Source organism: Poecilia formosa, unplaced genomic scaffold (genome assembly GCF_000485575.1).
Source record: "Poecilia formosa unplaced genomic scaffold, Poecilia_formosa-5.1.2 Scaffold4, whole genome shotgun sequence".
Classification (NCBI taxonomy): Eukaryota; Metazoa; Chordata; class Actinopteri; order Cyprinodontiformes; family Poeciliidae; genus Poecilia; species Poecilia formosa.
Genome location: NW_006799943.1, coordinates 6,412,527 through 6,438,439, shown reverse-complemented (window position 1 = coordinate 6,438,439; position 25,913 = coordinate 6,412,527). Strand labels below are relative to the sequence as shown.

The following is a 25,913-nucleotide window of genomic DNA, read 5'->3' as shown; positions in this document are numbered from 1 at the left end:
CATTTCCCCCCTACCCTCTTCATTCTTCCATTAAATCCAGATTTGCATTGTACAATGGCTGCTGGAAAAAGACAAAAGCTTTTGTTGCTGTCTTCCCATCCAGAAACCGCTTCCTGCATTCTTGTTGGTCGCGCAGGAGACTCTACTTCTGCTTGTTGCAGATGTACGTTTGTACAATTGCACACGTGTTTGCAGCCATTGAATTGGTGAGGCCGTGGCCAGCAGCTGCTTGCTTTGATTTAAAGTGACAAGATGCCCTAAAACAGCTCATTCTGAAAAGGATATTGAAATAGGCAGGACTGAGCAGACTGAAATCTCATCACCTAAGACCGATTTTGTGCAAAATATTTTCCAATAGTTCACCTGAAAGAGACACCAAAGAGAAGTTGAAGTTTTTCCTTGACACAAATGGATGAAAGAGAGAAATCAAGGACGGCACTGAGGAGCAGAGGTAAGCGGTTGTTATAAGAGGTGGGATATGTTTGGGATATGATGGACGAGACGGTTAGAAGGTGGAAGGTGTGAGCCTGACATCACCAGGAGGTGGTGAGTGGTGCTTGTCAGTAATGGTTCTTTGTGTCATTTCTTCCAGGAGGAGGGGTGAGAGACGGAGGAGTGTCGGAGGGCGGACGGACACCCGAGTCAGGACGGACGGTGCTGTAGAGGAGGCCTGACCGCGTGAACCAAAAGGAGCGAGAGCTGCAGAGGAGAAATCCTCGATAAGCAGAGAGGGACACAGTAGAGACCAGGAACACAGCATGAACTGGGAAACTGGTTTCCTGGGGGAAAAACAGCAAAAAATAAAAAATCGGAAGACCACAGAATGCAGGAGATGAAATATAGCAGGCCTGATTATCCCTCCTGGAGAAAAACAATCTAGCATCTGCTTCTTGTTTTTTATTTATTTATTTGTTGTTTTTTTGCCCATTTTTAAGAAACATATGGCACCCATTACTGCCACCTATACTGGTATGGAGTGTGGCTCACAATGCCTATTTTATTTCATACGTGTGTTTTGTTGTAAACATATTTATTCATTTATTTATTTCGAACCGACAAAAAGTAAAAACAATTTTTAAAAACTTCAAACAAGTTATCGTGCCCAATTGACGTGCAATTTTACGTTATCTGTTCAATTTCATTAATCAAATTTGTTTCTGTAAAAGGAAAAAAAAATGTAAATTAGAATATTTTTACTTCCTTAATCTCCCTGTACTTATGAAATTGAATGTTTATTTTGTGTTATTTTTCCTAAATTCTTCATGTTCTTCTCCCGTGTCATGTCATCGTTTTCGAAGTAAAGAGCTGTGAAGTCCAAGCTTTTAATTTTACTAACAGTTTTTACTCATTTGTTTTTTTCATCTTGCAAAACCAACTTCCTTCTTCAGAACCTGAAGGTGAGGAGTTCAGAAGTGGAGAAGAGGAGAAGTTTCTTCCCACCGGTGCACAGCTTCCTCTGCGGTGGCAGCAGAAACAGTAAAAGCAGTGGCAATAAATGTAGAAAACCAAACAGAATCAAATCCTTCCACAGTACTCCGGGCTTGTATCGACTTCAGATATTGTCCAAGAAATCAGAGCCACAAACATTTAACCGTACGTATCTGCTAAAATCTGTAATCAGATATTTACAGTACCAAATAAAAAATAAAAAAAACCTCAAAATCTCCACCCAGCTTCTTCCAGCTGTTCTTCTGTTTTTCCCCTCCCGGCTCTCTCTGCAGGCTCTTCCACTCCAACACTCTCTCCCTCTGATCTTTACTTGCGCTCCTTTGGCCCCACATCATTACAGCCCCGGAACACTTCCCCATTAACAATGTGCTGCATGCTTGTCACGTCGCTCGCATTCCCATCCGAGGGGGAGGAAGACGAAGAGGAGGGGGAGGATATAGCTGCGATTTAAGGTCCCGCTCCCGCCCTGCGGCTTCCACACCTCGCTCTTAGCTGCTGTTGTCAAGACACCCGCACCATCGTGATCAGAGAAGTGTCTGGGGTGCAAATCTGACGCTCCAACCAAGTGACACCGAGAGATGTGTGTGCAGGTCTCATACCATCATTATCGAGCCCTGCTCCTCCTGCCATGTTTGGGCTGCTTTAACGTGTAATTAGTGAGCGTCTTTATTTAGAAACCTTCATATTATCATTTCTTTTTTCTTTCTCTCCCCCCCAAACCGGTGACCATGGATTTTCTTTTTTTCTTTGTCGAAGAAAAACAAAACAAAGCCGTGTGGAGGAGTGTGCCTCACGGCTTTGGCTCGTCTTGGCATACTCTTCGCTTGTAATTTACCCCCATCGGTTTCCACCACCATCCCCCAGGTGCCTTTGGCCTGCCTACAGACCCCACATGAGTGACCTTATCTGCAATAACGAGCACATTAAGGCAGTTCTGCACCGAGGTACGACTGCGGTGCGGTGGAAGGCGCTCCATTCACCTCCAGAGTCGCGCAAAATCTGAAAACCAGAGGAGACAGTTTCACTGTTATCCGCAACGCCAAGGGTACCTTCTGTTGGAAGCGCAACAGTACAATCAGTGCGCAGTGATGGTTTAACGAGGTGCAAAGCAGCTTGGAAACGAAATAACAAACGGTTTATTTATTTCTCCAGCTTTCGCTGGCTTTCATGCAGGTGTGTCACGAAATCTGCGGTTGTTTGGGTTTTAAGATGCATCTCTCTGTGTGTGTGTTTGGCTTGTTTCCTTGTTTCCCACATTCTAATAGCTACTTGTCCAATTTCCTCAATCAAATTGGATTACTTGCCTTCCCACACAGGTGCACAACATTTCTACTCAACCACCCAATCCTGGTTCACCAGTCAACTCTCCTAACCCTAACCCTACCTCTCAGTCAGAAAGCTCTTGGTTATGTTGACCAACCTTTTTCCCCCATGTGCTGTACACTTTGGACTTTTGTAAATTTGAGTTTCTTGTTGCTTTCAAGTACGGTCATATTCGATAAATTACAATATAGGTCCTGATGAGTTTTGTTTGCCAGGTAGAAAGTGCCTGGTGAAAGAAAAGATTATTTTAAAGGGACAGTGTTTTATATTTTCTAACCACATAAGTGCCATTTTATTGCACGAGTAAAGAGCTATGTTACCTTCAGTTATTATTAAAAACAACACAAAGTCAAAAAGAAATTTGACTTTGTAAGTTAATGTCTCAAAAATGGGTCTCTGTCTCTTTAAGAAACCCCTGCTCTTGCTGACATTCTAAATCAGGAAGTCATCGTAACATCGCTCCTCTATTAATGTTTTAACAATGTTTTTTAGCAGCGTTGCACTTAAGAGTAGCTTGTATAATGAGCTCAGCACACACGCAGTTCCTCCAGGTGTTTGCTAATTGCTGCTGGCTAGTCTGAAGGAGCTGAAGGGGAGGAGTCGCAGAGGACGGCTCACATGTATGAGGCGGAAGTCCGGAAACTTGGGAACTGCAGGTCAGAGGAGGAACTTCTTTTGTCTTCCCCCAAGTGTTTTGGACACCTGAATGGTTGTCACAGGAGATTAAAGGATTTCTCAAAGATGCATAAAAGAATCAAAGCAACACTGAGGAAATGGCATTACAACATGATGTAAGGCTCAAAAAAAGTCAATTTTACACAGCACTGCCCCTTTAAACCAATTTGAATAACAAACTGAACTTGACTGTTCTGCTTGATAACTAGGATAAATTAGAAAGTACGTATGATTTTATTGAAATCTCTTTGTTTTTGTAAAGATGACGGTTACAAATCTGAAAAATGAACATTTAATCTGACAAAGGAGCAATTTTAGAACACACTCCAATTTAATGAATAGGAACGTGGCGTTGTGATTACATGAGGCAGCCGACTTTCTCTGGTCGCATCTGAAAAATTCTGACTTGAGTACAAATTAAAAGGCACTGTTAATAATGTTCCTGATACAAGTTGGAGAAGCGCCAGTGTCTGTTAATCATTTTAGCTAATTCGAAGAGGTGCACTATATGTCAAATCACTTAGTCTTTGCAACATTCATTTGTGGAATATTGCAATCGTAAAAGACAAATGGCATGCTATAATATTTCAGGAGCCGCGTATTAAAATTCTGCTTCCTAATTGAATGGCACGTCTGCCCAAAAAGCAGATTTAACATCAGCATCCTAATAGCAGTAGGCAAATAGTGGTAGTAGTAGCAATTAATTTCTCTGTATCTACAGAAACAAACAAATAAAATATATACACATAGAGATGTAGGTGTAGCTGGTGATTTAAATGTAAATTGGCAGTTTATATTTGTAGCCGGAGGTAGGTTTTGTATGTTTGGGTTATAGGATTTAAAGTGAGCATTTGAAAGGGGATTCAGAGCTTCCATGTCAAAGTTCTGGTTCAAAGAGGAAATTTCTGATATTTTCTCAGAATAAAGTGTTACATATCCCAGGTATTACATGAACACATAATGTCCAGTTGGGCTTAGTAAGTACTTAATTAGTAAAACAAAACAAAAACAAAAAAAAAAAAGCTTGTTACAATCCAGTTCTCTTTATTCTATGCAGTAAAACGTGTTCACTAGATTTTGGACAGAAAGTGTGTTCCACTGACTTAGAGATGATTTGTTTCTCAATCGTTCTGTACTTTTTATACAGTTGAAATCTGAAGTTCAGAAATACCAAATAAAAAGACACACAGGGTTTTTTTTTTCTGTTTTTTTTTTTGCTTTTTTGCTCTGAAGTTAAATTGGACTAATCTTTAGGTTGGTTAGACTTACCAAAAGTATTTTTATTTTGCTAAATACCACAATAATGACATAATATGTTAGAGATTTATTTAGTATTGTCTTCAAAGTCAACATTTTAAACACACTTCCTTAGTATTTGGTAGAATCGTCTTTGAATTGTATGACTAGGGTCAAACATTTCGGACAAAAACATGTTCTCTGGTACACAGAACCTGTCTTCTCCCTGAGCAATATGATAGCCAGACATTCCCACTTTGACTAAAACATTGATACATTGTTTGAACAGACACCTTTCCGGGTTTGAACCAGGCTGTTGCAGCTCTGCCATTCTGTTCCTGTCATCTTTGGTGTTTTCTTTTGACTTCAAGTGAGAAGGCAGTGTGTCCCAAAAACACATCCACAGACGTGCCTCCGATTAACTCAAACGTGCCTGTTAACCTGTCAGATGTTTCTGAAGCTACGTAATCTGGGCTTTCCCTCATTGTTTAAAGAGGTAATCATTCTGTATGTAAACTCCTGATTTTGAATACATTTTTAAATAAATCTGACACTTTTTTTTTGCTCTCATTATTGTAGCAGTTAGATAGGAATGATTTTGGTCATTCTGATTGGTCAAAAGCACAAAACCTTTGGTCTGATTTAACTTCAGACAGAAAAATGTATTTAGTCTATTTAGTGTATACTTGTGGTTTCAACTGGATGTGTGCTATTACACGTATTGGGTTTTGTGGTGGGAGCTTGTGAGCTGCTTCCTTTTTTTCCATGACAATATCACCCCAAGGTTTGTCCAAGTTGATTACATTGTTTACTTCCAATAAAAATGTGACAGGACCAATAGTACTCCAGTTGGAACTCAGAAGACACGGGATTTTCTTATGTTTTGCTCAGTGACTAGTTATTAGCAATATAAGCTGTATTACTCTGCAGTTAGGCACTAAAACTAACTAATCATGTTCACAACTAGAGCAGAAAACTGTTTATTACTCCAGCTGTCGCAAAGTTTTAAAGACGCGGCCGCCATGTTGGATTTGAAATCGGGTTAGCTTGCTTTCTATCCATCCATCCATCCATTTTCTTTACAGCCTTGGGGTCGGGAGGGTTGCTGGTGCCCATCTCCAGCTATAGTTCCGGGCGAGAGGCGGGGTCACCCTGGACAGGTCGCCAGTCTGTCGCAGGGCAACACAGAGACAGACAGGACAAACAACCATGCACACAGAGGCCAATTAACCTATGGCTTTGGACTGTGGTTTTGGACCGGAGTACCCGGAGAAAATGCACACGGAGAACATGCAAACTCCGAACCCAGAACCTTCTTGCTGCAAGGCAACAGCTCTATCAACTGTGCAGTCCGCTTGCTTTCTAAAAGTTGGAAATTCAACTTGAACAGAAAATTAACTTTTTTTTTTCCCTCAATTGTAATGTGGAAAGTTTGACTTCTAAGTAAAAGAAAAAAAAAGAAGAAGCCATTAACAATTTTGAGGTTACAAGTCGCGGAACAAATGCCATTAGCTATTTTGCCGTGCTTAATTTTACGTCACTTAGCCAAACTTCAAATGTCGTGATGCAGAGAAAACATGCAAAAACAAATCGATATGTTTTTTTTCTTTTCCCTTTTTCTCCTTTTCTTCGTTTTTAACAAACAGATATATGATTGCAGGTGTTTGCTGTTGATTTACGTGTAAATAAAAACTTTCTTACTCCAAATTTGTCATTTTTTAACGATATCCGCAGCCATGTTGGATTTTCTAAAGGTGGCTCCGGGAAAACATCCTGCTTTTCCCAGTCAGAAAAAAAAATTGCTCTTATTGGGCTTTGCAGCTGATTTGTCCGAACTTCAAACTAAACACAAATCGAATCCCCCATAATTATATGGAATATGCAGCTGCCAAGAGGACTGTGTGGGCAAATAAACAAGCACGGGGAATGTGTGTGTGTAGAGAAAGAGAGAGAGAGAGAGAGATACAGAGACAGAGAGAGAGAGAGAGAGAGAGAGAGAGAGAGAGAGAGAGAGAGGCCACCGTGTTCTGCAAACACAGACCTGCGAACCGCCCTTTAATTTAGACGTGTTAATGCCAATAAGCGGGGCTTACTTTCATAAAACAGGAGGCGGCGGAGGCAGGGAGGAAAAAAAGAAGGGAGGGAAGGAGGTCCAATTTACCGATACTTGGCTGAGTTCTGACGTCAGCACCGAAGTGATGTAAGAGACGGAGGGAGGGAGAAGAGAAGAAGTGCGGAGAGAAGGGAGAGAGAGTGACAGAGCCGCTAGGAGCTCTGATGCGCTCCTCACTTTCGGAGACCCAGACATAGAGCGAGTCCCTAGCGGGGATCCAACCAGAGGTAGGTCGCTTTTCATCCTCCCACTCCGAAAAAACACCAGCTGAGCCGAACTTGAATCGCCGAAAAGCCTTAAAAGATGTCATCCGGTTTAGTTTTGCGCAGTTTTTCTTCTGTCAACTGAAATATCATCAATGTTTTCCATTACATTTTCTCTGTGTGGGTGTCGTGTTATTACCCAGTTGAGAAAAAAGAAAGAAAGAAAAAAACCGAGCTGACCAGCATGCGTGAAAAAAAACAAACAAACAAACAAAAAAAGAAACACGCTAAGTTATTAGGGCTCAAGCTGAAAGCATTGTTATTAATTAACGACGGGGTTTGTTACGTGACGGAAATCCTAATGAAGTCGTCTGGTGTATACTTGTGTTCCCTTCAGATTAAGTTTGCCTCCAGGAGAAGTGGCTGGGTCTCCGGGTATCAGCACCTTGGACAGCGACCCGCGCCGCAGCTCAGCCGGGGAGGAGAGCGCGCGGAGCCGGGGCTTCCCCCTCAGCTCCTGTCCCTGCCGGGATCGGGCGTTCTGTTGTCACCGCTCTCTCTCTCTTTCTCTCTCTCTCTCTCTCTCTCTTTCTTTCTCTCCTTCTCTACCTCTCTCTCTTGCGCCGCAATGGGCTTTAGAGCGTTCATTGCATAATAAAAGCAGAGAATGCCCTTGACGACCGCTTTGCGCCCAGCCGTACTCGCAATGATTGCACGGGAAACTGCGCGAACAAGGGCAAGACTGTGATTAAGAAGCCCGTTTTTTAATGCTTGACCAGAGTTAAAAGTGTCTTTCGCCAACACGTCTAGAACTTGAAGAGTTTTTTTCGCGCTGCCATGGGGATAAGGCACATTCTCCTGCTGCTCATATACCTGGACCCCCTCTGCGTCCTGAGCGCAGCCACGGGGGGCAAAAAGCCCAAGCAAGCTCCCAGGAAAGCCCCCAAAGCCACGGTGGTGCCCACGGTCGTCCCGCAGAGGACCCCGAAGCCGGCGCCCGCCAAGGATCACGACACCTGCCAGGGCTACTACGACGTGAGCGGCCAGTTCGACATGTCGTTCGAGTGCAACAACACGTACCACCGCTACTGCTGCGGGACGTGCTCCATGCGCTTCTGCTGCGAGCACAAGAAGGACCGGCTGAACCAGGCGGGCTGCAAATTCATCACGCCGGTCCCGGATGCGACCTCCACCTCGACGCCCATCCCGACCATCAACGAGCTGAGCATGGATCACACCAACACGGCGGTGTACATCACCGGAGGGGTCATAGCCTTCATCATAGTGGTGGGGGTGTCGGTCAAAGTGGCTTACGACAAGGCTACGGGTCCGCCTCAGGAAATGAACATACACAGGTGAGTCCATCATCCAGGACGGAAGTGAGTGAAAACATTGCAAACCATTTAGTACCATCATTTCTGCCTGGAGAGCAAAAGTCAGGAGGATGATGGTGTCACGTGTTAATGGAGAGCCGCGTTAGAAACGTGAAAGCGAAGATGACAGTTAATCTGCTGTTAAGGGTGATGGTTATCTGAAGCAGGCGTTAAACCCCCAAAAGAGTCAAAAGCCTGAAATAATTGCATGTGAGTTGAAAGAGATCTTCGTGAAAGTGCACATCCATCCTGAAGAGATTAATACCCAACATTCATATTGCATGTTGTGTCTCACATTGCCTCCATCCCAGATACTTTAGCTAGTGAGGCAGATAAGTCAGAGCGGTTAGCTCCAACACCATAACTGCACCACCCCCTACCCCTCCCACTGACCCCGCCCTCTGTCTGTGGGCTTCATGTGGGCATCTTGACACACCAATCCCCCCCACAATGAACACTTGCCATAGTGACAGGTCGCTTCACGCCTCCTCCTGTACTGCGGCCGCATCCTAGAAACAGCGCTGATGGTGAATGGTGCATTATTCAGCACCTGAGCATCCTTCAGTCTGTGAATAATGTCACAGGGCCCCATCAAGAGTGTGTGACATGCATGCACTGCTGCACGTCCAATAAAGCACAGGAGGATGAGTGTGCGGGCATGCACAAGGAGAGGGAGGGGTGAAATATTAATTTCAAAGCAAAAGGTTACATGGCTCATACATTTTGTCGTACAAAAGCTTTGAGCCGTGGCTCTGCAGATGTAATTAGATTTCCTTCTGTTTTTTGTTTTTCACCTCTCCCCCTCCTCTCTCTTCCAGAAACCATGCCAGAACGAGCAAACAAACAATTTTTTTCCAACTTTCTTTCATCATGATTGCTTCTCTCCCCGTTCCTTCCACCCCTCTCAGATTCCCACCCTCTTCCCCCCCTTGAGGGCTTCAGCCCTCCATATGCACCTGGTGCCGTCTGAAAAACATCCAAATTCAACCCAATTAGTCTGGATGTGCGCAGCATCCAGTGTTTGTTCCTCTTGCAAATTAACTTTTCGTCACGTTCCCAGACGTGGGAAAAGAGGAAAAGAGTAAATGTATCAGAGCAGTTTTCAAACACCTGTACCCTCTCGTTCCTTTAATCTCGTGTGTAACTGTTGTTCCTGTGTTGCCTTCTCCAGGGCCCTTGCAGACATTCTAATGCAACAGGGGCCCATCCCCATATCCCAATACGACTGTGAGAATTTTGCAGCGATGAACGGCTCGCCAAAAGACAACACGCCGATCAGAACCTCGTCGAAGAATCACTACACCCCTGTGCATTCCTCCAAATCCAACCACGGTGAGCCCCCCCTTGGACCCTCGTCTGCGACGCATGTTAGAAATACACGGATCAGAAACTTAAAGATAGCTTCTGATCTCCGATTTTTTGCAAGAGGACTGATGTGCTGGAACTGATAATGTGGTTTTTCTTCAAACTCTTTAGTGTGTTATGTTAGCATTTAGCACAACTATCATTTCCACCATGTTCCAAAATGTAGTCAGAGGTTAGAAGTGCTAAAAAAAACAAAAACAAAGGATAAAGCAGACCAATTCTCCTGTACTCCACTCAGCTTTTTTTTTTTTGTTCCGTGCAACCTAGCGGCTCTGTGTATGATGCATTCACTAACTGGAAAAAGATTACATTTCAGAGTTTCCGACTGGCTGATCAAGCAGAAAATAGCCTGATTCTGGTCATCCGCCGATTTCTCTGCGCATCTTCACTTTGCTCTGAAAGCACCGCAGCTTTCCCCACACGCATCTGCTGAGGTGTTATACCTGTATGAAGTTAACTCTGTGTCTTTCACTGTGAAGCCTGCTTATTGTTCTCATGTAGAATTCGGAGAAACTTTCCTCACCTGTTCGCTGGTATAATTTCCGACAGAAACATCCTGTAATCATCCGATTAGAGAGAGAGAAAGATACAGCAGCAGAGAGGGGGTGAAAAGAGAGAAAGAGAGGGGGGGGGGAAGTAGCGGCCCCTTTAGTGGAGATAATGACAGGCTGGCAGGGCAGTGAGGACTTCACAGACTCTGACAGGCTGGAAGTGACGACCTCTCTCGCTCAGTCAGTGGGTGAATCGGAGCCAGGCTGCTCGGCGTGATTTAACCTCGCAATTCAGAGAGCAGAGGGGGAGCATCAATCGCTAAAACGCCACCCTCTAAATCTCCCCCCAGCCCCAACGAAAAAAAAAAAGAACTCAGTATGGAGAACACATAAGGTCCAGGAAGCTAGGCGTCATTGGCGGCGGAGGCGGCAGGTTCTTAGGCGAGGCAGGTGTTATCAGATGAAGAGAGGCAAACACACAGATGGAGAATAATGAGATATTACAAAGCAGCCAGTGAGATGGAAAGAAAAACAGGGATGCGGGAGGCTTCAATGTGCAGAATGAGAGAAACTAGAGGGGTTGATTTTGCAGCTGTTAAAGTAAACACACTGACAGTGATTAACTGGCATTTGGAACAAATTCGTCTCGTTGTCCTTCCCATATCCGATCCAGATAACTGACAAAAAAGAAAAGATTCAATTTTTGTGTGTTGGATCATTTTTGTTGCAAGCTGCGTTTCCACTGACCATGAAGTTTCGCAAATTGGAATTACAAAATTAAATTTGCTTAATGGAACCTGCTAATTAAAAAAAAAAACAACAACAAAAAACTGGATAACTGGATGAAAAGTTGTTTCGCAAGGGTGAGGTGGTTTTCTTGGCTGTGTCGGAATTAATGTTTTTTGCAAAACTGCAATGGAAAAACTTTTTTAGCAACACGAGTCATGTGATCAAATGCCTGATGTTACTACTGGCGAAAATGACAAAGAACAAGACAGGAAGTCGTAGAAGGATGATGGCACCTCATGTTTATTAACGACTTATTGCATTAAACTTATTCACATGGAATTTTAATTGTGTTTCTTATTTATATTCATTAGTCGAAGAATATCGTCAAAGCTTTGTGCACATTTTGTAATGGAGCTACTGTTTTGCACAGTTCCCCTGAGATACTGACTTTTCTGACATCAGTGCTGGCTTCAGTTTGTAGTTTTGAAGACGGTTTGCAACTCTGATCCTCTGTTTTTCTGTGGCATCCCTGATCCTCTGTTTTTCTGTGGCATCCCATCCCAACCGATTGAACTTGGAAGTAAGGCATTGGAAAACTAAACAAATTGCATATTTGGGTGAATATATAAGCTGCTCCCTGAACCCGGCACTCGTTGGCACTCCTCCCCATAGTGCTTCTTTGTTGAAGCTAATGGTAGGAACTGTTGCTTATGTTGGCAACTTTTCTTTGATGTTTTTTTTTTTTTTTTTAGTGATATTGCGATTGATGATCCAGGTAATGACGTTTCTGTTTTCCCGGTGCAATAAAACTGAACATAGCCAATCAAAAGTCAGATAAGTTGGACATAAAACTCCAATGTGCCAACAGAGCATTATTTTTAGCTCATTAATTTCAGATGTAAAGTGAGATTCACTTCTGCACTGGAGAAACTGCAGTTAATAATGAAGCAAAAGAGCAAGTCTGTGTGTTTTGACCTGCTGGATGGAAGCTGGAGTTTGGTGGAGATAAAGATGGAGTATTCTGAGCCTGAAGAAGGTATTTCCAAACCTACGTAACTTCAGTGTGTTGAGTTAAGAGAAGGCATGAGCTACTTGATTAATGACAACATGGTGTTCACACAGAGACCTAGAAGTGAAACGCATGACATCATTCAGTTGTTTTTATAGAAAAGAGAAAACAATTACTCCTATTGAGGCTAAAACAACAAAAGAGAGAAACGCTCTCGTTTTTGTAAGTGGAAATACTTCCAAACAGCTGATATTGGTTATTTATTTATTTATTTTTTCTGTAAGCTGGGAGTTTGCAGGAACTAGTGTAGGGGAGGAAAACCATACAGCCTGGGAAAACTCTGGTTCCTTTGACTCTTTTTCTGGCATCTCAGTGAAAGGACTTTAAAATAGGAATGTCCTGATCAGTGTTTCATTTTGTCCTTTAACAATAGCCACGTTCTGATCCCGAGTCACAGCCTGATACTTCTGAAAAATTAAATGTCTTGAAATTTATGGACCGGATGAAAAGTTGATAGCTTTATAGTTCATTTCAGTGTCGCTTTGCTTCATTTCTGGACAGCCTGGACACTGTAGTCTTCCAGCTGGTGATATGGATTTATGTGACTTTGTGTTAAAATCTAAGTCTGGTCACTTCTGAAGATGATTACATCTGAGGCAGCTTACTAAAGTGTAGCTGTACATTGCCTGGCCAAAGAAAAAGTTGTCATCTGAATTTACTTGAAAAAACAGGCATGAGCTTCCTACTGGGTAGGTACTGTCAGCTGGCAAGACATTATTTAACCCCAGCTGATGCAACGAGTAACTTATCATTTCTTAAACAACCATGTGGAAAGACAAATCCTGTGGTCAAGGAACAGATGTTAATCTTTAAGAAGGGTCATGTCATTAGCATTAAGCAGAAAAAAAACATCTAAGGAGATAGTAGAAGCTACTGATATTGGGCTAAGAACCATCCAACGCGTTGTTAAAAACAGGAAGGATAGAGGGGTTTAGAGAAATGTACTCTCCTAGGTTAGAAACTTTTCGTTTCCTGTATGTTGTCAAAGTGAGTGACCAGTGACTCCCCCCAACAATGGGAGCTGTCTTGAGCACATCTGAGCTCGGTGTGTGTGTGGTGGTGGTGGGTGGGGTGGGGGTAGCAGGTCACACACAAACAAAGTGCAGCAGTCGACAGAAAAAACTCTAAACTCTTCTTGTGTTGCTGAGGGAGCGACTGACATAATCACAGACAGCAGTTCTTTAACAGATATCCGAAACTAAGTTTCACGAGGGACTCCAGGCGCTAATCACTAAAAACATGGTGATTGGAGACCTGAGCCAATGCTTATAGGATTGGATCTGGATATCCTTATTAAACCACAGGAATGGGCTCACTCTCACAGCAGTGCTGTGACAAAGAAAATCTTTGAAACTTTGACATATTTTTGCACCTTGTTTAGATCCGAAATAACTCCAGTTGTGAAGAATACATTCAAACAGTAAAAGAGCTTTAAACACTAGTCATAACCTGTGTATAGATAACCTTTGAACTTAGTGACTTGTATTTTTTTTTACACTGGACTGACAAAATTAATTAAAGAATCACTTAAATCTCTTGAATCTTTGCTGAAGGAGACAGCTAAGGAGTTTGATTCAAGCGAAGTAGCAGATTACAGACTTGCTGTATTTTGGTGACAGTGGTTACACCCATAAATACTACATCATTCTGTGCCATGTCATAAAGAGTACTACTCACATAATCATACATAATACGACCACTTGGACTTAGCAAGCCCACAGTATAACCCCTATTAAACTCATGGTTTAATAGTGCTGGTATTGCTGTCTACTCTACAAGGCATCCTGTGTGTTTGATGACCTTTATTTAACCGCCTGACAGTAAGAAATCCCAGGAATTGCCTCATAGCGTAATATTTTGACTTGTGATGGCACCACTTCTTTGCATGGTGCCCTTTTGGTCATGCAGGCTCTTCACAACTTGAATCCTTTCCAGATCCATAGCTGACTAGCATGTGTATCACAGTGCATCCAAATTCCTTAGGGTACTTGGATGTTGGAACATAACCAACAAGTAATTTTTTTTAGAGTGTACTTCTTGCCTTAATCCGTCTCATATTTTACTTTCACATTTGGAAAAAAGTTGCAGTATCCAGATTAAGAAGGATTTAGGGTTTGAGGACTCTAAAGGCTGTAACGTCTAGAAAGCCAAACCGCACCATGTGATTGGTTTTTATGAATGGATCTCGATCTCAGAGGACGGTGTAAATAGACCCACAGACGGCACAATGGTGCCAAACCAAAAAGGAACAAAAATAAAATCTGATAATGGTTTTGAATACATATATTTAAAGATATTGCTACAGCTGTAGTGGTGGATTGTGAGAGAGAAGCAAGTCATGCGGCAGAGGTTAAGGGACGGAGCTAGAACCTGTGACGACCGCATCGAAGACTAAGACTGTATGTGGATCGCATGTTTTACCACTTCACCATCACCGCGCCTATACTTTTTTTTTCGCCTATACTTTTTTTTTAAAGATGATGCTGAAATCTGTACTTTTTTTTTTTTTACTTTTGCTAGTTATGGCGAAGCTCAACCTGTGTTCTTTCACCCAATACACCGTGTACTTTTTAGAGTCCACTTGTGCCACAGGACAGCATCCACTTGGCATAGTGGCAGCTAAATAAAGGATTCCTATTCATATCCATCCAGTGGGTACATGGGGGACTTTTTTTACATTTCTCTATTATGACTGCAGTCTGCATTCATTCACTAAGTGTCTCAGTCCATTCCGTCGCCACATCACTCTCCGCCTAATGTTCGCCAGGCGGCCTTGGAGCGAGACAAGGCTGACATGGAGCTGCACGTGGCAGGCTGCCTTTTGTTCAACCTTGCTTGTACTTATTGTCAGCAAAGGTCAGGCATTGCTCGATTCGTCTATCCGTGGCTTTGCTTGGCCCGGGAGAATTCTGCCTGCTTGCTAAAGCTAGCCAGGCCAAACCCTTCCCAACCCTCACGTCAGGAGGAACAGGCGGTCCTGATGGCACTTGGACATGAAAGGCAGTGGCAGCGCAGGCGAGAGCATGCTTGATGTGCGCATAATAATCGGGAGCCCCACTGTACACACCCGCTCTTGAAAGAGAATGCATATTCATGCGCGTTTAAATGGGCATTTGGCACACACGGAGGAGGCGGGCCTCTTAAGAAGAGGGTCCTCAGATGGAGTCATCGCTGATGAGTTTGGCACTTCACATCCAGAGGCTTTTTCGAGACGCTTTTAAATCAGGTAGAGAGACCTCATAAAGCAAGTGGCTAAAGGGCCCAGGAGGATCCTATCAGCTTCAGTTTGGAGCGGGCATAACATCCATTTTTCCTTTGATCCGCGGCATGTGAAGATGCTCTGTCGCTCTCAGCAGTAATCACATCCTTGCCAAAGTATTTTTTTTTATTCCTTTCTTGTCGTTTTGGAACTTCTTTTTTCTTGGAGACTCTAAAAATACAAGCTGATTTCTTTTTTCCACCTTCACAGGCCTTATGTGACATGGCACCCTTGGTGCATGACAAACTTTCTTGCTTTTTCAGGGCTATATATTCGGGTTTAAAGAGAGAAAAAAAATTGGGGCCCATAGCAAAAAATAAATAAAAATAGTGCAGACAGCATAATATGATACCAGCGCAAAGTGCAGCTATTTTTATTTGAATCCCCTCTGCATTATTGTCGGGCTCAGATTCTCTTTTAGGCCGGGGTGTAAACACAGAGCGCCCTGCAGCCACAACAAGTCGCAGTCCTTGAGAGGGGAGGAGCAGATAACTTAACAGTGGTTCGCCTTTGGTTAAAGTAAACAATAACCGCTCACTGAGTAATGCAGTTTGGCTCACGGCTTTCCTCAGATGAAGTTGATTTATCTGCCGCACACCGGAGACACAGATCTGCTCTTTCTTTTTTGTCTTAAAAAAAAAAAGAAAGAAAAAAAGCAGAAAAATACAAAATGTGTTGCTTGGTTTCCTCTCTGACATTTTCCTAATGCGCAGAATGATGAAATATAGTTTCCAGGTAGTGCGGAGAGTTGCTGTTCTCCTCCGTCTCGCTTTGTTCAACGGCGGGGGAAAAAAAAAGAGAAGAAAACAATCACTCCCGTAGAGCAGTTCCGCAAAAAAAAAAGAAAAAAAAAAAAGAAAGCAAATTGGATTATGAGTTATGAGGCTATGTTCCCGGCATCACAGCTATGAGAGTAAGCAGAATCACCATCTTAGAGCACTTGCCCCCATGGCGGCTGAGAAGCCGTCAGCAGCTGTCTGTATCTGCCTCAGCGCCTCCAGCGTGGGGAACGCCGGGGGGGGTTTTGGGCAATCGGCTAATTTCGTTTGAGATGGGCAAACTTTGGAGCTTAAAGGTCAGCAGTGGTGGACCATGAGAGGTCCTCATGATCGAGTAATCATTCCAGCAGTTTAAGCTGCTTTGACATGACCTTCAGATATTTTTAAAGCGCCACAGTGCCTATAGCACCATGAGAAAGTATTCACAGTCCTCAAATGCTACTGCATGCGGCCACACATTTATATGTGTTTTATTCACTGCTAAAACTTGCTAAGTATTTTTTGGTCTAATTTCGAGGGCAAATATCGTAGCACACTTGAAATAAGATATAAGGGACTGTTTTAAGTCAATAATTCCTTAATACTGATGAAAAATTAGTAGTTATTGGTGAAATTATCTGTCAGTGAGGCAAGAGATTTTTCTCTTATTATGAGTGAAACAATCTACTGGTGAAACTAGTACTTTTTTTTTTTTTACCAATATTAAGGAATTATTGACTTAAAACAAGCTCATGATTCTTACTGAAACGTTACTTATAAGCTAGTTTCTTCTTGTTTCAAGTGTACTTGAAACTAGACCAAAAATACTAGATTTTGTGCTTTTGCAGTGTTGGAATTTTTAAACTAGTAGAGCAACACAAAATAGTCAATAACAGTGAAGTGGAAGAAAAAAGATCTAAGGTGTGAATCATTTTTGCTAATAAAAATAGGGCGATAACATCTGCAAGTTTCTGGGGTATGTCTACAGGTTTTTTACGTCTAGACCCTGGTGGTGCAAGTATTGCGAGAAATACTTTGGTGTTATATCTTTGGTGGTATTTACAATAAAGTTTTATAGGGATTATTTATAAAGATTTCAAGTTTGATCTGCAGCTAACGAGATGAAAGGTTCAAGCACATTTATCTTTGCTTTAATCTCAAGAGAGATTAAAGTATGGGACTGACATCAGACCTGACTTCACTGTTGATTATTAGTAAACCACTGAGGTCTGCTTTCATGTATACTCAGTGACCAGACTGACTGCTCCCATTGAAACACAATAGCAGCATTTTCAACAGAGATCCCAGTAGTTCTCACTAGGCCTTAAGTCCAAAGAAGCCATATTGGATGTTGAGATCAAGTTTTTAGTGAGAACTCAACAGATTTCCTACATTATGTTCCAAATTCATGGGAAACATTATGTAAAGTTTTCTAATCTAAAATGGGAAACTTCAACTTCCATGTAAAAAATAGAATTGACAATAAAACCAGCCGTTCCATAGGTAAGAGCCCACTTAACAATGTGTCGATCTTATTTTAAAAAGTATGCAAAGATGGTGGTGCTTGGTAGACTTAACATTTTCTAAATTGCTTAAGAGAGAAACACTGAACTGAAGAATTATTTTATGGCACTAGCTGGACGTCTGAGGTCATTGGCTTGCTGAATATACCCTACAATTTCCATATTGCTACTGAAAAAAACATTCTTGTTAAATGGTTCAGTGACTATTGTCCTGCACAAGTAGCATTTTGCATGTTTCATCTTGCCAGCGCAGTCTTCCACATGTGTGCTGTGTCCCCCACATTGCTTATATTATTTTGATTATCCACTACTAAAGTGACTTATGAGATCAGTTGCAGTTATAACCCCTTTATTTAGGGGTTATTTAGGGGTAGATGCTAATGTGAAACGTGAGGCTGCATGCCTCACTTTTCACATTCTTATTTGTACAAAAAGAAAAAGAACCATGCACAATTTCCCTTCCATTTTGAAATTCTGTGCTACTCTGTGTTGATTGGTCCAAATAAAAACCCAATACAACATATTTAAGTTTGTGGTCACAGCAGAACAACATTTGGAAAAAGTTAAACAGCTTTGCAAGGCACTCCAGCTCCCTTTATTTACCCAGACAGTATATGTACAGACAATAATTAGTGTCATTGTTTGCCAAAAGGTTCTTTTAGCATTATATTCAGTGAGTTGTCCTGTCCCAGCCACACACCCAAACACGTGCACACTCACACCCAAACACGTGCACACACACACACACACACACACACACACACACACACACANCAAACACGTGCACACTCACACCCAAACACGTGCACGCACACACACACACACACACACACACACACACGTGCACAAACTCATTTTGCCCCCCACACCTCTTTCTCCTTCCCGCCAATTAATCCTGCCATAACATCTCTGCTGTGCTGACTGTGACCTCTCCGGCTCCTGATTGGCCGGATGAGCTTCAACCCAGTATTATAAATAACGTTTCCGTGCTGACTGCATCAACATATTTAATTGAGGCTTCTCCCAGAGTGCACCTGTGTTAAACCTCAGCGTCTCAGAGACCCAAGCTAATTGTCTCCTGGCCTTCGTCTCATTATTACCCCTTATTATGCAGATGGACCTTTGGCCCCGCAAAGTGTATACATGTTCATCAGAGGTGGGATTCAGGTGTGAAGGCAGAGATTCATCAGCATCTCTTTGTAGTGTACGGTTAATTATGACCTACAATGAAATCGGGACTCCTGCAATTCGCCAGTATTAACACAAGAGGGCTTGTGTTAATGGCACCAAAAAGTGGCATTTTGGTACTTTGCCAAAATGGCATTAAACAAATCTCAAAATGTCTCAGCATATAAAACAAAAAGGTACATAGATGGAGACTGTTTTAGATTGTTTTAGGATATACTGAATAATTAAGATTCCCTCTGCCTGGCTCTAGTACGGGTTGGCTGACTTTGAATTCGCACACCCTCCCTCGTCTCAGCAACGCAGCATCGCACTCTGCTCCATTCAAGATGCAATTATCTAAATATTCAAATTCATCCTCTCCTGGAGGTAATTCAGAAAGTGTAAGTGTCCAGTAATGGCTGATTAAAGAATGATTACCTTGTGGATTCTCAGCCCCTCCTAGCCACAGTGTGCCAGGCGTATACGAAGTCACCATTTCCTTTGTATCAGGGACGATAAATTCATAATGCGCGGCCATTGCCCTGCGGACCCTTCGCGACAAACGTCGGCTTAATGAGCTGGAGATGGGAGCGGGTTGGCGAAACGAGCGGGATGACGGCTCTTGAGGGGGTCTTTCAGATGGAAGGGGTTGTCGCATTTGGTTGCGGGGCGGCCTATCAGTGACAAAGGTGACGGAGGGAAACAACAATGGCATGTGTTTGTGTCAGACACAAAATTGCTTGTATGATTGAATGGGAAAAATAACCCCAGCAGATACTCTATCTGCAGCCATAAAAGCAATGTGCTGAGAGGTGTGATTGAGTTCAAAGTGCATCGGTATGTGGGCGGTGGAAATATATTGCTTTTCAGACCTTTTTTTCCCCACCTTTCTTTCTTTTCCTCTCTCAAACGTTCCAGAGTGTTTGTCTGTACGGTTCACAGATCAGCCGTTCCTCCTTTATTTGTGTCTAACAGAAATGACACCATGCAGAAATTGTCTTCTTGATATCTGGGTAAGAGAGTTAAAATAGCCAAATATTTGACAATTTTAACAGGTCACCGGCAAAACTTGAACTGCTAAACATATCTGCTTTGTTAAGCTCCTCAAACATAAGATTGTATAATAATTGCTTTCAGTGGTGGGGATGTGATGTTTCAGAATCCTGGTCTATATTAAAAGGGTAGCTATGCTGTTCAGAGATGTACTTATAGTGGATTTGTTTTGGATTTCTGATTTTCAAGAAGCTGGGATTTGCTACTTATTTGTCTTTAGGTAACTTCTCTTTAGACCCCTCCTGTCATTAGTGGTCATTAATTTATTAAATTAGTAGCTGAGGCAACTTCCCACCCTTGTTCATTGAGAACAGTTGCAGTAAAGCAGAGATTTATTTCTTTAAAACAAAGAAAATAATTCGGAGTAGCTTCTTAAGCGCCTCACATTAGTCAGGAGTCGTAAACATTGATTTCTGCTCGTATTCTGTAGAAAATTCATCCCAATACATTCACTTAACGATTTCCACCACTTTTAATTTTTAGTTTCTGTAACAAACAAAGTTTGAAAGCTGAGAAGAAATGATAAAAAACAAAAAAAACAAAAAACAAAACAAAGCAACTTTTTTGTAAAAGCATTCAGCCTTGCCGGTGTCTGCTGAAGTTAGTTCTGGATCAGTTCGCTGCTTCAGCAATTCAATAAAATGTCCCCAAGGCTGGTACAGATTTATATCCTTTGATGCTCTGCTCCATTTTGGGTACAAAACTGCAAAAGTACAAAATGGAGATGGAGTGAAATGACCAGCGACCCATCAAAGTCTGGTTCTGTTGTAACAGCTTTGGTGGAGGCTGGTTGAACTGGCACGACTCCACTGGAGACATAGTTACCGAAAAATCGTCAACTTTCGTTTACTTATTCCAACAGCAGCTTTTACCCTGAAAATAGGCTCGGTTTACTAATTAGTAAGCAATCTGAGCTTTGATTGGCCATTTCTGGTCACCAGCAAAACTCTCAATGTGTTTCAAGCAATCATGAAAACCCCCTTCGTATCCGATTGGGAGGTATTTAAAACACTCGCACCAATGGCCAATCCTGTGGCTGTACGTGATAAAAATGTTTTCCTGTGTAATTTGTTACTTGTTAGGAAGTGCAATTAGCTGTACATAAGCAGAGGTGACATTGGTGTGCCCACTTGTGTCATGTGCATATATGTATATATATATCATGTTAATGACCTGTGTTAATGTGCGTTCAGGAAGCCAAATTACGAGAGAGCATTCTGCTCTAAGCCTGATGGTTCAAAACTAGAAAAATGTCACCTTCGAATTAGTGAAAGGTTTCTGGCTGACTTTAAGGTCCTTAGTGTCTTATTGATGAGACACGGCTGGATGGAGCATGAACTTTAGGATGTATTCGGCTTCCATCTGTTGGAATAAAGAAAGACCTAAGACAAAAAAATACAACCTTATTCAAGTCAACCTACAGAATGATACCCGCAATACAAATTACTAAAATGAAACTACCCTTTTTAAGCAGAAGGGCTTTGGGGAGAGCCTGAGTATTGTTGCCAATCCGTGACCAAAAGAGGTCAGCAGAGGTGGATGTATGCCTGGCTAAGGAATCCATTTGGACGTTTTCTTTGTATGTCCCTCTCAGAAGGCCGACCCTGAAACATTTGGAGGCATTTTCAAAGCCTTCCAGCCTAATGGGCTTGACACACGGGGAGTGAAGTCGCTCACTCTCCGTCCATTTTCTATGGTACGTGTACGATGAGGACAATTGCTGCCAAGCAACTGGCAAAATTCGAACATGTAAAATTTCAAGCTTGTATGTAGACGTTGACACATGGGCCCGTTGGACTCACCCCTTTAGCTTTCGTTTGTTGCTCCCTGTGTGTAGACCCCATGGATGAATGGAAGGAATGCCAAAAATCAGATGTCACACATACATCACACTACAACGGCCCACATTGCCCCCCGGACTGGAAACTGTTTTGGGACTGTTTTGGGACGTCGTAACCTGTTTTTCCGAGCCACCCTTAAACGCAACATGAGCGCTAAGGCGCTTGCGCTGGGTTTACATCTGTGCAGCATGAAGGCTGAACTGTGCAGGTGTGTTAGAATCATGGCAGCAAACCAGCAAAACGCAAAAACTTGGCATAGCTCCCCCACCCCGCAAATAACCGACTGAGTTGAGTAAAGCTGTTGGATGCAGGTAATGTTAGCTAAATGATGACTAATTAGCTAATACCAATACAGCTCCTTAAGGTTGTTCACAAGTAGCCTACATGCTACTGGTGTTGTTGTCTATGTTCATGTTACATTCATTTGAGTAACTTTTTTTGAAAGGTACTTTTAAGAGTAGTTTTACTACACTGTACCTTTTTCTTTAACTTGAGTAATATTATTATTGCTATGTATATTAATTTTGCCCCCCTCTGTTAAACTCATCTGGAGCCTGGGTTTCAATGCTTTGCTAACCCTTCTGAGTTTGATTATGACCTTGGAAGAAACAACAAAAACAAGCAAAGCACTGCTCTAGCTCAATTAAAAATCCAAATTTAATAGTCAGAATACTAACAAAACCTTTTTTCTCTCTGTCTGCATTCATGTGTCTGCGTGTGCTGTGTCCACCTGAATGAACCAACGTGCTAATGTGGTGCTCGCGCCACCAGGTCTCCACTACGGGAAAGAGAGCATCCGGAGCAGCGGCGGCGGCGGCGGCGACCTTCACAACTTCATCTCCTCTGGCTTCGTGACGCTCGGTCGAGGCCACCAGAAAGGTAGAGCGCCACCTTTTCTCCGCATTTCCTTCTCTTTTCCTCACGCAGGCGGCCTCCTCTCTCATCCATATCGACACGCCGCGCTGCATACACCCCGCTGCATACACACAGCTGAATGCTAATTCCCACCCTCTAATGTTCCACTTGCAACACTGGTGATCAACAACAAGACACTCGATGAAGGTGAAATGTTTTCAGATTCAATTTCCCTCCCCGGGTAATTCACATGGACTCCTGCCTCTGCATTTTTGCAATTAAGTACAAGCTCGCGCGTGTGCCAGCCTCCACTGGTGGGTGACGCAGGGGCGGAGAAGGTGACTTCCAACTCATACACAGTCATGACCACATGCCATTAGTTGGGGGTTTTGCAGGGGGCAAAGTTTTCCCATGGGTAAAACACTAATTAGTATGCAGCTAAGACGTTGTGATTTATTCCGTTTAATTTTTATTTATTTATTTTTTGTTCCGCTATACCAGATGCAGTTCATGGGAGCACGCAACCCCCCTTTCACCTGATAACATCTTTTTGAATATTTAATTGAACGCTTGTTCTGCTGCATTGTAAATAATTGCTCTAGTGACAAGTCTACATGGTTTAAATATAATTTGACTTCCGCTGCTGTGTGCGTCGTTATCACTCCTCCGCTCCCTTCGTATCGCCGTCAGAGCTTGCTGGTTTCCGGTTCGTCGTCCTGACCTGCTGTAGCTGTGGTATCCGCTTGGTTTGATTTCACGCCTTGTTTTGGCCGCCACGCGTCGCGGGTTTTGTCTTCAACTACGTTGAATTGCCTGGGGTGTTGGTGGGGGGAGAAGTTTCCCCCATGTCCTTAACGCGCTTTACGAGCAAACTTCGTGTTTTTATTTTGATGACTTCTTCTTCTTCTATGGCGTTTACTGGCAGTTTACATACTTGATGTATTACCGCCATCAACTGAACAGAGATGTAATTCAGAAGTTAAATCCTGTACCTTCAAAAACCTTAAAATATCCGTATTATATACATACTTATACACTCACACACACAGACATGCATACTAAATCCTCCAGGTTTTGATCTGTTTCACAATCTCATGCCACTAGATTTGGGAAAAAAAAATCAGACGTTGAAACCCCCTTCTCCCACAATGGTCCCCTCCCAATTTCTCTACAAGAGATGAGTAATGTGGGAAAAAGTTATTAGGGTTTTATGAATCTTGCGAATTTTACAGTCCCTAATTTGTTTAAATAGATTTTCGCTTTTGTGCAAACATGACAATAGCGGGCCTCCCACACGGCTGGCAGTGAACCCCCTGTGACAGTATGGGGTGTGCTTTAGCTTTCAGCATCTGTGCTGGTAATTCTGCAGTAATTCTGTGCTTTTCCTCGCAGCGGCTTGCTTCTGACTACTGTTGGGCAAAAACAAATGACAGATTGTGAGATTGGGATGGCGTGCTGATGCTAAAACACCCTCCCCTCCTCCTTTAAAAAGAAAAAAAGGAAAACAGAACAGAAAAGAGAAATAAGTAAAGCACATGGAATCTTTAAACAGTTTTCTCTTTTTTGGCAGCATCTCTGTTTGGCTGCGCGGCGCCCGGAGGCAGGTGTTACTGCAGACTGAATCCTTAAAATCAATGAAGCTCTGTTATGAAATTTCGCTTGGATATTGTTGCCTCTCGGAATTATCTTCAGCATCTTCACCACTGTACAATAACTCCGGGGGCAACAGAACGAAACGAGCAGTTTCTGCTAATGCCACCCCCGCTCTCCGTCTCTCCCGCAAGCCGCTTCTTTTCTCATCTACAAATGCAGATTGGTTTCTTCTATATCCACAAATGTGTTGCTGTGCTGTCCTCCTGCTGCATTGTCGAGGCAGCCAACACACAGCAGGGGAAACAAGTATTGAGCAAATGAATGTTTTTCTAAGTAAATATACTTTGAATGAGGCACCAGATGTTGGTAATTAACCAAATATTTGTGGGAAAATTACTTAATAACCTAAGTTGTATGAAGCAAAGCGGGATTACACAGGTTACACGTTGTAGAATTGCATTTTTAACGCAATTTCACAACATGTTCTGTATGGAGAAACTGTCACATGGATTTCTCAGGTGGATTTTTTTCCCCATAAAAATCTTAAATGCTCTTGGCTCGCTCTGTTTTTCACTTCTTTCTCTAGATTTTCACTTCAATTCAAGCCGAGTGGCTGACTGGGCTCTTCTGGCAGATTTTCTTTCTATCTCTGAAACCAAAAGAGAGTTTTTATGGCTGTGTTTGGAATCATTTCCTGGTGTATTTTCACATTCTCATTTAGAATATTTTGTTGTTTTTCTCAATTAAGCTATTTCTTGTGTTATGGGAAGACTGCTGGTGTACCATAAAATGAAAGACATTCCTACACCATAATGAAACCACCTCCAAATTTCCATATTAGTATTAGTTGATGTGCAGATCCAAATCTACTTCTACTTGAAAGAACATCCAAAAAGTTAGTCTGTTTTAACTCAATTGAACCGTATTTTCCCAGTATTTCACTGGCTTATCCTTGTGTTTCAAAGTCAACTTTAAATAAGCCAAAATATGCTTTTTCTTCACTGGTGGAGTCTTGCGCAGCATTGGTTTAATAAAAAAAACAAACAAATATTTTGATTATTCTTTTGGCTCCTTTGTCAGTAATTTTGTGAAGAGGACATGGTTGTGTCTGGTTTATGATAAATTAATTAATTAATTTTTTTTTATTATGAGCCCAACCAGTCCTCATTTGAGTATTTGGAAGTTTACAAATGTTTCTGTAATGAGTGGCATCAGAATGTTTTGGGTCAATGGCTTTGTTTGACTTTGTTGGTCTATTTAAAGGCGATAAACCTTTAAATAGGCCAATTGTTGGGAGTAAATCAGCTGCTACTGAAAAGAAGCAGGATTTTTCTTTTATGCTGATAGTTTTTCTTGGGTTTCCATTTTTTTTAAGTTTCTTTAGCTTCATATAACACCTATTCCCAATGTCATTCCACTTAAACCTCCCCCCACCCCAAAAAAAGATTAAGTTATGAACTTTATTCTCTGAATGTCAGGATCACTTGATTTGTTGCCACCTTTTGGTGTGGATTTGATGTAAAACAGCCTTAACAGAAATAGATTTACTTGTAAAAAGTAATTATTTCACTCGCTGCATAATGATTTGGAAATTCTTCCATGAACCTGCTAATGTTTCGTCTTGCTCCGTTTTTTTTGGAATTATCTCAAATTTGTCCGTCGTTAAAGCCTTGTGTGCGGCTGATGTGAACTCTGATGAGTCACATTAAGGTTCGCAGCGTGTAAACACTCCGTCTGAATTACAATCATACAGAGTTTCATTATTTTTTGATGAGGTTTGCTCAGCTTAGTTTAATTTGGCTAAAGACAACAAGGCAGGAGAGGGGGGAAAAAAAAGA

The 25,913-nt window shown here is 42.2% G+C and overlaps 1 protein-coding gene across 13 annotated transcripts in view; it reads left to right on the top strand.

The window, feature by feature from the left end:
- Nucleotides 1-6,747: 6,747 nt before the first annotated feature.
- Nucleotides 6,748-25,913, top strand: part of LOC103144564 (shisa family member 6) — a 90,581-nt gene continuing 71,415 nt past the window's right edge. For 3 of the 13 annotated variants that reach the window (XM_016676345.1, XM_007561630.2, XM_016676334.1), the window contains exons 1-4: nucleotides 6,749-7,023; nucleotides 7,397-8,354; nucleotides 9,544-9,704; nucleotides 22,399-22,506. In XM_016676345.1, coding sequence (XP_016531831.1) covers nucleotides 7,837-8,354; nucleotides 9,544-9,704; nucleotides 22,399-22,506 — 787 coding nt within the window. In that variant the 5' untranslated portion in view covers nucleotides 6,749-7,023; nucleotides 7,397-7,836. Of the gene's footprint in view, nucleotides 7,024-7,396; nucleotides 8,355-9,543; nucleotides 9,705-22,398; nucleotides 22,507-25,913 lie in introns of all 13 variants that reach the window. The other 10 variants (XM_016676360.1, XM_007561645.2, XM_007561638.2 and 7 more) reach the window with 4 other exon arrangements.